Raw genomic sequence first — 12,588 nt, forward strand, 5'->3', positions numbered from 1 at the left:
TCCCAGCTACTCAGGAGACTGAGACAGGAGAATCACTTGAACCCGGGAGGCAGAGGTTGCAGTGAACCGAGATCACGCTATTGCACTCCAGCCTGGGCAATAGAGTGAGACTCAGTCTCAAAAAAAAAAAAAAAAACACTCATAATAGCACTACCTAGAGACCATCAATGTCAGTATTTTGGTGTATTTAATTTTAGTCCTTTTGAGATTTATATGCAGTATCAACATTTAAAAAATCATGCTGTGGAGACATTTTGCATCCTGCCTTTTTCACTGAAAATTATGTCAGTGGTCAGTTTCTCCAGGTGCAAATGCGTTGTTTCTTACCTGGGTCTATGCCGATCACAGACTCTAGTTCTCTGATCTTCTGAGAAGCGGACACTGACGCGATGCTGTAGTGCAGAGGATCTTGGGAAATGTGATGGACCTCTGGAATTCTCTCTGGGGTGAGACAACCAGCTGCAGCCTTTGTATCCTTCAGGTCAGTCATAACTGTGCAGCCTGGGATGCTGGCAAAAGCCAGTGGGGTCTCTAAAACACACAACAGGAGGATCTGAGCCCAGCCACTTCATCGAGTCCAGCCTACCCTCATCTAGCCCACTGCTGATAGGCAAGGTGGCGCCTGGTCATCAGCTCAGCCTAAGCACTCCCTATACCACCTGTTGGCACCAAGGTCAGAATGAGCTGGTTGATGGCTACATCGAGCTCCATTTACACAGCTGCCTCTAATCTCTAGGAAAGTAAAGATGAGTTGAGTATGGGTTGAAAAGAAGTGCGATACAGCCACAGCTGTAGCTAGAGCTCTAGGCAATTCCATCAATTTAACCCATGGAGGTCAGGAAGTATTTACTGGATTCTTAAAACTCATGACGCCATCTTGCTTTGCTTTCCAGCAAACGTTAGATTTGGAACCCTCTGTGAGCATCGTTTCTATTTTTCCTTATGGCAGTTACATTTTGTTTTCGTTTATGTTAATTTTATTCTTTAAAGACTCTTCCTTGTTAGATTTCAGGCAATGTGAAACACTATAGCATAGTTATTAAGAAGTGGTTTTAGCATTGTGAATATACTTGAATTTGGGATGTGACTTTATTGACTTTATTCTTTTTTTTTTTTTTTTTTTTTGAGACAGAGTCTTGCTGTGTCACCCAGGCTGGAGTGCAGTGGTACAATCTCGGCTCACTGCAACCTCCACCTCCCGGGTTCAAGCGATTATCCCACCTCAGCCTCCTGAGTAGCTGGGATTACAGGCACCTGCCACCACGCCCGGCTAGTTTTTGTATTTTTAGTAGAGACGGGGTTTCACCATGTTATCCAGGCTGGTCTCAAACTCCTGACCTCAGGTGATCCGCCCACCTTGGCCTCCCAAAATGCTGGGATTACAGGCATGAGCCACCACGACTGGCCCGACTTTATTCTTTAAACCTGTTTCTTTGACTGTAAAGCAATGATAATGCCTCATATGGCTGTTGTCAGAAAGAAACTGGAAAATGTACGTAAAAGTGTTTAGCAGGCCAGGCACGGTGGCTCATGGCTGTAATCCCAACACTTTGGGAGGCCAAGGAGGGTGGATCACCTCAGGTCAGGAGTTCAAGACCAACCTGGGCAACATGATGAAACCCTGCCTCTACCAAAAATACAAAAATTAGCCCAGCGTGGTGGTGCACCTGTAATCTCAGCTACTTGGGAGGCTGAGGTGGGAGAATTGCTTGAACCTGGGAGGCAGAGGCTGCAATGAGTCGAGATTGCATTACTGCACGCCAGTCTGGGCCACAGAGCAATACCACATCTCAAAAAAAAAAAAGTGTTTAGCACACTCATGTGGTTTAAAAAAGTAAAAAAAAATAAGTTTTTAAAAAGTATTCAGCCAAGTGCTTATTTCAGAGTAAGCCCTCAATAAATGATGGTTTGCATAATTGAACAAACACCATATATATATATATATCCATATATATGTATCCACTGTGTGTATATATATGTATCCGCCATATATATATACATACACACACACACACACACACACTTTTTTTTTTTTTTTGAGACAGAACCTTGCTCTGCCACCCAGGTTGGAGTGTAGTGGCGCGATCTCGGCTCACTGCAACCTCTGCCTCCCGGGTACAAGCAATTCTCCTGTCTCAGCCTCCTGAGTAGCTGGGATTATAGGCGTGTGCCACTATGCCTGGCTAATTTTTGTATTTTTAGTAGAGACAGGGTTTTGCCATGTTGGGTAGGCTGGTCTTGAACTCCTGACCTCAGGTGATCCTCCTGTCTCAGCCTCCCAGAATGCTGGAATTACAGGCGTGAGCCACTGCGCCCAGCCTCATATATAAATTTTTTAAAGAGACAAGGCTTTTTCTCTGTTGCCCAGGCTGGAGTACAGTGGTGCAACAAAGCTCACTGCAGCCTCAAACTCCTGGGCTCAAGCAAGCCTCCTGCCTCAGCCTACCATAGTGCTGGGATTACAGGCATAAGCCATGGAGCCTGGCCTGAATCACACAGTATCTTACTCATTCTTAGTTTCTTGTGCCTGGCTCATTAAGTGCTTAATACCATACTATTTACCTCTTCTGCCTTCCTCAGTGTCATTATCATCTTTGAGTACTCATCGCCACTCAGCTGTATGCTCCTGGAGAAGAGTGACCATTGCTCATGCATCTCAGGATCCCAGAGTGCCTTGCACATAATAGGTGTTCAACAAATGCACATGTGAATTGAGTAAATACTGGATTTCACAGGAACAATAAAGTTTCTTTTCTTTTCTTTTCTTTTTTTTTGAGACAGAGTCTCGCTCTGTCACCCAGGCTGGAGTGCAGTGGCGCGATCTCAGCTCACTGCAAACCTCTGCCTCCAGGGTTCCAGCAATTCTCTTGTGTCAGCCTCCCAAGTAGCTGGGATTATAGGTGTGTGCCACCATGTCTGGCTAATTTTTATATTTTTAGTAGAGACAGGGTTTCACCATGTTGGCCAAGCTGGTCTTGAACTCCTGACCTCAAGTGATCCAATCACCTCAGCCTCCCAAAGTGCTGGGATTATAGGCATGAGCCACCATGCCTGGCTTAAAGTTTCATATTTAATAGAAAGCCAGAGTCAGCCAGCACTTCAAAATAAAAATCTGATAGATACATAACTTTTCGATTTGACGTGTAAGGGAAAGAAGTCATGAATCTGAAGAATGTAATCATCGCTTGTCTGTGTTTTGAACGGCACCTAGAACTGGTCACTCCAAAGCCAGCTACACGTCAGAACAGTCAGCTCAGAGCATGACACAGTTTTGTCCCCATCAGTTGTGAGGTCTGCAGCAAATAATATATTGCTAATCGAAGTTTAAATATTGAAGTTCAAGGTAGGCATGGTGGCTCATGACTATAATCCCAGCACTTTGGGAGGCTGAGGTGGGAGGATCGCTTGAGACCAGGAGTTCAAGACCAGCCTGGGCAACACAGTGAGACCCCATCTCTATGGTGCATGCCTGATGCCTATAGTCCCAGCTACTCCAGAGGCTAAGGTGGGAGGATCGCTTGAGTCTAGGAGGTCAAGGCTACAGTGCGCTGTGATCGTGCCACTGCATTCAGCCTGGGTGACAGAGTGAGACCTTGTCTCAAAAAAAAAAAAGGAAGTTTGAGAATGATTCAAGGTTTTCAAGGTTGTCCTTGTCTGATGTCATTTGTTCTCATCTATGATCAACTGTGCTATTGCTGTCAGAATTAAAGGGCTGGAACATGCTGGGGTGCCCATGGCAGTGAGATCTCCTCTGCAGGGCATCTGCCAAGGCTGATGGTGGGAAAGTGGTGAGGCCAGTGGGCTGGCGGACGTTTACTAAACGTGAGTGTATGTGTCTACACACTGCCCACACACACACACTCAGAAAAGACCATGAGCGCCCAGAGGACTCCATCCTGTCCCATGGAGCACTGTAGTCCCGAGGCCTGGGTGCACGCCTGGCACACAGCACGTTCTCAACACATGTACTTAAATAAACGAACGAATGGAATCCTGTAGATCTTGGCAGCCATGCCTCTTCACCACATTAGGGATGATCTTTCCCTTGCATGAGGCCATTCTGATAGCTGAACTCTCATGAATGCTTTCAAAATAAATTAAAATAACACTAGATTCTATGCTTACAGTGCAAGTGTGGCTGGCCTGGCCAGAATTTTCCAGTGTCCATGACCATGGTCTGCAATGGCTGTTATTTTTCATGTTTCTGTCCCCTTCCTATCGTACTGTGAGCTAGGGAGGGCGCCCTCGTGTGTCTCTTCATTGTAATATCACCTAGGCTTTGGAAAAAATGTACTGCTGCAGGCCTTGTTTATAATCACCTTGCAAATACCATGGGAAATTACTTGTTTAGTTACATTTCTTGGCTTGACCTTTGTTTTCAAGGCCCCATCAATCTCCAAAATGTCTCAAAAAGCCAAGCTAAAGGTTAGTTTTCCTGCTAGAATGGGCTGGGATGCTTCGGCAGATAAAAATATATGTTTAATTAAAACAGCTGAAGTAGCGGCTCCTGCCTGTTATCCCTATGACTCAGGAGGCCGGGGCAGGAGAATCATTTGAGCCCAGGACTTTGAGACCAGCCTGGACATTGTAGCAAGATCCCATCTCTACAAAAAAATTCTAAAAATTGGTTTGGTATGATGGCATATGCCTGTAGTTTCAGCTACCTGGGAGGCTGAGATGGGAGGATCACTTGACTGCAGAGGTTTGAGGCTGCAGTGAGCTATGATGATGCCACTGAACTCAAGCCTGGGCAATACAGTGAGGCCCTGTGAAAGAAAGAAAAGAAAGGAAAAGAAAAGGAGAGAGAGAGAAAGAAGAAAGAGGAAGGAAAGGAAGGAAGGAAGGAAGGAAGGAAGGAAATACATTTAATCAAAACATATTTAAGGTTGGATGCAGTGGTTCATGCCTGTAATCCAAGCACTTTGGGAGGCCAAGGTGGGAGGATCACTTGAGGCCAGGAGTTTGAGACCAGCGTGGCCAACATGGCAAAACTTCGTCTCTACTAAAAATACAAAAATTAGCCAGGTGTGGTGGCATGCACCTGTAATTCCAGCTACTTGGGAGGCTGAGGCATGCATGCCTCCCTCGCTTAAGCCCAGGAGACGGAGGTTGCAGTGAGCCGAGATCGTGCCACTGCACTGCAGCCTGGGTGACAGAGTGAGACTATGTCTCAACAAGACCAAAAAAACAACGACGACAAAAAAATTGAGTTGTAAGACAAAGTGCTCCAGCCCTGGGATTAAAAGAAGGAAACCAGGCCAGGCATGATGACTCACACCTGTAATCCCAGCACTGTGGGAGGCCAAGGTGGGCGGATCACGAGGTCAGGAGATCGAGATCATCCTGGCCAACATGGTGAAACCCTGTCTCTTATAAAAATACAAAAATTAGCTAGGCATGGTGGCACGTGCCTGTAATCCCAGCTACTGAGGAGGCTGAGACTGAAGAATCGCTTGAACCAGGGAGTTGGAGGTTGCAGTGAGCCGAGATTGCACCACAGCACTCTAGCCTGGCAACAGAGTGAGACTCTGTCTTAATAAATAAATAAATAAATAAATAAATAAATAAATAAATAAATAAAAGAAGGAATCCAGAGAGAGAATCACTGCAGCTATAGGCCTCTGTTTTGTGTTTTGTTTTATGGCTTTATTTTTAAATCATTGTACTGCGAGAATATGCTTTCAAGAACTAGACCCCACTGGGCTCCATCCTAGGGCAGAGCGATTGCCCCAGTATGCCCCAACATACCACAGCTGCTGAGAGCTCCAAGACTGGTCAGTGGAGAAGGCCAGAACACTGGAACCTCCCCTGGGGAACACACCACGGCATCCCCGTAGGCAGGTTTGGAAAGCTCTTTGATTCCCAACAGCTCTGCAGATGGAAAAGGAAAATGTAATTCCCTCAGCAGGCAGCATCCAATTAGAACTGGTTGAGTAGTTTATGGTTCTTTCTCTAAAACAGAAACTCAAATTGCAGGATTATTGTAAATGGTATTTGAGGAAGAGGTGAAGGAGAATAGGGATTGAGGCTTTGACAACTCGGGGTTCTCCATAATTTACAGTCCATGTGGAGTGCTGGTTTCAGAACACAGAATCTCAAACTTCACGGCATGATTTCTGGAAGGATCCGTGGGTGCGTTGAGCCTAGTACTCTCATTGTGCATGCCGGCTGCTACCAAAGCCAGCCTTGGGGGGTTGACCTTGGTCCAGGCTAGGTCACATCTCATGCACCTAACCTCAGCTGCTTGACTACCAGCAGCAACCTAATCCTGAAGACAGCAAAGATGGATGTGCTGGGCCCAATCCATCCCCACTAATGATAAAACTCCTCAGCAGACACCATCCTGGTGGGCGGCTCTGCAATCACCCTCATGTGATGAAGCTAGCAAGTACTGACTGCGTTTTCACAAAAGGGTAGGTTCTGTCTAATGTTGTTGGTTATGCAGCTGAGCAAGTTCAGATATACCAAACTTGGACCCTCATCCAAGGCCCAGTCTCAAACTCTCATCAGGCCCTCTAAGAGGCCTGCACAGCTTCTTGATACTGGCTCTTCATGTTGGATCTATTCACTCACTGTCAATTGAGTTAATATGCTGGGGATCAATGGATTTCAGCTCAAATTAACATTTGGAACAAAGCCATCTCCTACCCAAATATACCAATGAATAGCAGCCCAGATTAGACGTTGCTTCGAGCTCAAATCTCCGGATAAAGAGCCCTGCTGCCACCCTTGGCTTCCCCCAACCCCAGATTCACTGGAAGTTCATAGGAGCTTTACATTTATCAAAGATCTCCCCAGTGGGTGAGCGTGTAGAGAAAAAAAACTCTATCTAAATGGTGTGTTTCCTCTGCTCTCACACCACAATAACAGTCACCAACACAGAAAACTCCTGTGATCAAATTTGTGGGGGTTTCTCCCCACCATCAAGCAGGAGGTACCAGCTGGGTTCCCTCCAATTCCATTCCACCTGGAGATAGCATCAGAACCCACGGGTTGAGGGCTCAGTCCCCAAGGCCACCCCCCTACAGACACCAGTTGCAAGTCTGGGCCTCCAGAACTTTTGACCAACTGGCCTCCAGTTTGATTAACCCTCTTTGGGTTTGATGAAACCCAAACTCTTTGAGTTTGATTAATTTGCTGGAGCAGCTCGCAGACCTTGAGGAAACATTTACTTATGTTTACCAGTTTGTTATAAAGGACATTGCAGGCAGGGTGCGGTGGCCCATACCTGTAATCCCAGCACTTTGGGAGGCCAAGACGGGCAGACCACTTGAGGCCAGGAGTTCAAGACCAGCCTGGCCAACATGGCGAAACCCCATCTCTACTAAAAGTATAAAAATTAGCCAGACGTGGTAGTGGGCGCCTGTAATCCCAGCTACTTGGGAGGCTGAAGCAGGAGAATCACTTGAACCCAGGAGACGGAGGTTGCAGTAAGCTGAGATTATAACACTGAACTCCAGCCTGGGCGACAGAGGGAAAGTGTGTCTCAACAATAAATAAAATAAAATAAAAGGATATTGCAAAGGATACAGATAAAGAGATGCCCAGGGCGAGGTGTGGGGGAAGGAGCGTGGAGCTTCCATGCCCTCCCTGGGCACCACCCTCTAGGAACCTACATGTGTTCAGCTATGTAGAAGCTCGCTGAAGCCTATCCTCTTGGGGTTTTACGGAGGCTTCATTACATGAGCATGATTGATTAAACCATCAGCCGTGGGTAATCAGCTTGACCTTCAGCCTCTCTTTCCTCCCTGGAGGTTGGGGGGAGGGGTGGGGCTGAAAGTCCCAACCCTCTAATCCTACCTTAGTCTTTCTGGTGACCAGCCCCACCCTGAACCTATCAGACAAAATATAGCAATTTGGAAGTTCCAAGAATTTTAGGAGCTATGAGCCAGGAATTGTGGACAAAACCCAATATATATTCATTTTATATATATATATTTTTTCTTTTTTTCCTATATATATTAAGCCTCCGTAAAAACCCAAGAGGATATGATATATGTAAACTTACACCACAGTGAGATTGGCTATTCTGCCAAGGGTGGCACCTTTAAACCTGAGGGGCATCTGTAAGCCCAGCCCCGAGACAGCTGCCGGAGCCTTTGAGCCTTGTTCAGGGCTTTGCCCCTGGAGACCCCTGGTAAAAAGAAAGACAAGCCGTGGGAGCTCAGGAGCATGGCAAGCTCATGTCTGCTCCTCAGGCCCAACTCCAAGAGAGGCTGTCAGGATCATGGGCAGGAGCGAGAGACACTGACCTGGGTCGCCGATGTGAACAGGTTGCCCCTGCTCACCCCCTAGGGAGCAGCAGGCCCGCACCAGCCCTTCCAGCTTGTCCTTGGGAATGGGCCTCATTGTGACCACCAGAGGGCAGCAGAAGCCAGCATGGGTAACACAAGGCACTGTTGTCTGACCCAAAAAAAAAAAAAAAAAAAAAAAAATCAAGTGAAAATGTTAAAAAATGGAATTAGCACAGATCCAAGCTCTGAGCACCAAGAGTTCAAGGCAGCTAAATGAAGGAGGAGTAGCTGTTATAGAAATTAGCTTCTATTTTTATGTGACATAGAGAGGGGGAGTTTGCTGCTAATTACTGGTTTAAAATAGGGAATCTTAACTTTTTGTGTGCCACGGACCCCTTTGGTAGACTAGTACAGCTGTGGACCCCTGGTCAAAGTAATGCTTTTAACTGTATACAAGAAAATGCACAGGATTCCAAAGGAAACCAATTATCCTGCAAGCACAGTTATCAAATAATAGAAAAATGTGGCCGGGCACGGTGGTTCACAGCTGTAATCCCAGCATTTGGGAGGCTGAGGTGGGCGGATCACGAGGTCAGGAGTTCGAGACCAGCCTGGCCAGCATGGTGAAACCCCATCTCTACTACAAACACAAAAGTTCGCCAGGCATGGTGGCACGCATCTGTAGTCCCAGCTACTCGGGAGGCTGAGGCAGGAGAATTGCTTGAACCCAGGAAGCAGAGGTTGCAGTGAGCCGAGATCACGCCATTGCACTCCAGCCTGGGTGACAGAGCGAGACTCCATCTCAAAGAAAAAAAAAAAAAGGAAAAATGTGAGACAATATGCATGCTTCCTCAGTAGCAGCCTAAGAAACAAGATGCCAGTTCGACTATCATTGTAACTTTGAAGTAGTGATCAGCATATAGGATATTTTTGAGACATCAGGAAGAACTCTAATGTGATATGAAGATATCTGTGATTTCCGTTGCCAGCCATGAAGTCACAGGGTCTGCTGATATGACAGCCGTTTGCTGCCTACATTCATAATTGAAGGAAATGCTAAATGTGGGTTGAGGTTATGAAAATAAAAATGAGGCTGGGCACAGTGGTCCGTGTCTGTAATACCAGCACTTTGGGAGGCCAAGAAGGTTGGATCGCTTGAGCCCAGAAGTTCAAGACCAGCCTGGACAATACAGCAAAACTCCATCTCTACCAAACAAACAAACAAACAAACAAAAAAACACAAATTAGCTGGGTATGCTGGCGCATGCCTGTAGTCCCAGCTATTCAGGAGGCTGAAATGGGAGGATCTCTTGAGCCCAGGAGGTTGAGGCTGCGGTGAGCTGTGATTGTGCCACTGTCCAGCCTGGGCAACTGAGCAAAGACTGTCAAAAATAAAATAAAATAAAAATAAAAATAAAGTAAAGAAAGGAGGGAGAGAGGGAGGGAGGAAGGGAGGGAGAGAGGGAGGAAGGGAGGGAAAAGAAAAATGTACTTTTTTTTCTATCCAGTATCATGGAGCCTCCGAATTTTTCCAGGGACTGCAAGGGCCGTGGACCACAGGTAAACAGCCTCTGGTGAATCAGGGGCAGAGGGAGGCAACCGAGAACATCACAGTAGGAGCTGGTGTCCACTCTGCCTTCTGAATCCACACCAGCGACAAGCCTGTCCCCAGACCCCATGGAGCATGGCCTGGTTCCTCTTGCCTTAACAGATGTTGCCTGGTTTGATCAGTGTGACTTTCATTGGTGTTTCGCTCCCCTACCCCACCTTCTGAATGGTTTCTGGTGCCTGCAATAGAGCTTATGAAAGATTTAGGACATGGCCAGGACTGTAATCCACTGTGAAGTCTTGGCCACCACCTAAAGAGCTTGCTATCACCACCCTGGCGGCAGCGGGATGGAACCTCAGGGTGCCTGCCAGCAGTGTCTGCATAATAGCACCCAGGAGAGGGGACGTGCTGGAGCCACTGGCAGACCCAGGCAGTGCTCCCCAAGGCTGAGACACATTCCGTCTGGGGGTGGCCAGTGGAATCCCAGATGGCTGCCTGGCCATCTCTCCCTGGAGCCCACGGGCAGAGGGGTCGATATTAGACTGAAAGTTATTTGATAAGCATCGGGGTCAGTGAGGCCGTGTTGAGCACTTACTATGGGCACTTATTTGCACCTTTGTAGGCAACAAACAGCTTCCATATCAGCAGACCCTGTGACTGCAAAGCATCATTTAGTTGTCACATCTCTGCTACTGACATTGTACAGATGGGAGCCAGGAGTTCCGGGTTCCCATCGAGCTTTGGGACTTGGGCAAGTCCTTTTCTCTCTTTAGACCTCGGTTTCCTCATCTAAAATGAGAATCTGCGTGTGGAGCCATGGGGCCCTCTCAGCTCCCACCTCCTACAAAGAGTGGTGTGTTCCAGAGCCAGAGCCTGCCGTGGGTGCCCGCCAGCCGCTGGGGTCCCATCCCCACCCTTCCCTAGCTTCAAGAGAACCGCTCGGGCACACACTTCACCCATGAGGGCAGCACAGACTATGGGTAGCTTTGTTTCTGATCAGAGGCAGCTGGGGCCTCTCTGGCAGGAGCCCAAACCAAGACATTTTAATAAATGTCCCAGAGTCCAAGACAAAATCTCTGATCCAAGTCCTCCATAAATGAAGAAACCTGGAGCCTGGCTGTTTATGCTGGCTGACCACCGCTGGAGCACAGCGAACTCGCAGACTTCACCAACAGATGTCCAGGAAGGGTCTGTGGAACCAAGGAATCGAGTGCACTCACCTTGACAAGTAAGGGCTGGAAGAGGCACAGCAGGCACGTCCCAGAGAGGCCGGCTGTGCTGTTTGTGACTGCCAGAGGCAACCTCCGGCCAGGAACATGACCCGGCTTTCTGGACAGAGACCTAACCCAGGAGGAACTGCCTGGCCGAGGCTCTGCCACAAATCCCTGGGTATTGACAGAGCCAGGCTCATTCCCCGTGGCTGAGGCTCACCCGAGCCAGTGAGGATTCATAAAAATCTTGCTGAGGTGCCTGAAGTTAAAGGAGCCAGAGAAATCCCAAGCGGGTTTGGTTTACGGCACTGAACCACGAAGAAGGACCACACTGGGTGCTCACGGCGGTCCCAGAGGTGCGTGGGACCAAAGCTGACTCAAAGAGATCGATCATTTCTCCTGGGCTGCACAGCTAGAATGTGGCTGAGCTGGGGCTGGAGCTTAGGTTTTCCACCTCCCGTGCCCGTGTTCTCTCTGCCCCAGGAAGATGTAAGTTGATCTGCATTTTCAGGCCATTCTGCCCTTGTGGGTTGTGGGCTGTGTCCCTACCTTGTATGCAGCCGCCGGGCTGTGACCTGCTGGGTCTCTTCTGGGGAGCCCTGCTTTCTCCAAGGCCTCCTCCAGGGAGAAGCTGCAGCCCAAGAGGAAGGCCACCATGTCCTTCAGCTGCTCTGAGTACTGCTCCAGCGAAGCCAGGCTGCCAGTGCAGGCACCGAACTCGTATTTCCAGAACTGGGGACGGTCCACCCTGTAGACACAAGGGGAAAGCTGGCAGGGCCCCAGACCCTCACTGTGGCCCCTGATATTACACTATAGAAGGACTGTGGAGAGAGAAGAGGATGTCTAGTGCTGAAATTTCCAGCCCTGGCACCTGGGTAGGGAGCATAGTTTTCAGCAGCGGGCCTTGTTGGCATCCTTCAAATGTCCTCAGATCAGAAACGATTAAATCAGCATGTATAGAGCACACCCCCACCTCCCACCCAGTGTGTCTCCTATACCCGCAATCCAAGACAAGCCAAACCACCAAGAAAAGCAAATGGTGGCCGAGAACAGTGGCTCATGCCTGTAATCCCAGCACTTTGGGAGTCCGAGGCGGGAAGGTCACTTGAGCTCTGGAGTTCAAGACGAGACTGGGCAACATGGTGAAACCCCGTCTATACTAAAAATACAAAAATTAGCCAGGCACGGTGGCACACAGCTGCAGTCCCAGCTACTCAGGAGGCTGAGGCAGGAGAATCGCTTGAAACTGGGAGGTGGAGGTTGCAGTAAGCCGAGATCGCGCCACTGCACTCCAACCTGGGCAACAGAGACTGTCTCAAAAAAAAAAGAAGAAAAGTAAATGGTGCCCTCTCTGCTATGGAGATAGGGCCAGTAGCCCAAGGGGACAGAGAACATGTGTCTTGGGGAACGTCTCAGTGCCAGCAGTGGGTGACGCCTTTCTCTTCCCTCAGAGGAAACTCTTCTGTAGGGCTCAAAGACTTCTTTGGTTACAAGCTTATTCTTTACTCACTCCAAACTCTTTTACTAAGCCATGCCTCCATGTCAGGCACATGCTAGGTGATGGGGCTAGAGTAATGGAGGACAACATCCCAGT

The 12,588-nt window shown here is 48.2% G+C and overlaps 1 protein-coding gene across 1 annotated transcript in view; it reads right to left on the reverse strand.

Annotated features, from left to right (window-relative positions):
• The window catches only part of LOC105548007 (chromosome unknown open reading frame, human C14orf159), a 122,474-nt gene that overhangs the window by 47,202 nt on the left and 62,684 nt on the right, over positions 1 to 12,588 (reverse strand). Inside the window, exons 5-8 of the mRNA XM_011991815.1 lie at positions 11,544 to 11,742; positions 8,253 to 8,403; positions 5,749 to 5,871; positions 328 to 531 (exon numbers count right to left, since the gene is read on the reverse strand). Coding sequence (XP_011847205.1) covers positions 328 to 531; positions 5,749 to 5,871; positions 8,253 to 8,403; positions 11,544 to 11,742 — 677 coding nt within the window. The remainder of the gene's footprint in view (positions 1 to 327; positions 532 to 5,748; positions 5,872 to 8,252; positions 8,404 to 11,543; positions 11,743 to 12,588) is intronic.

The sequence above is a fragment of the Mandrillus leucophaeus genome, unplaced genomic scaffold, assembly GCF_000951045.1.
Source record: "Mandrillus leucophaeus isolate KB7577 unplaced genomic scaffold, Mleu.le_1.0 Scaffold4, whole genome shotgun sequence".
NCBI lineage: Eukaryota > Metazoa > Chordata > Mammalia > Primates > Cercopithecidae > Mandrillus > Mandrillus leucophaeus.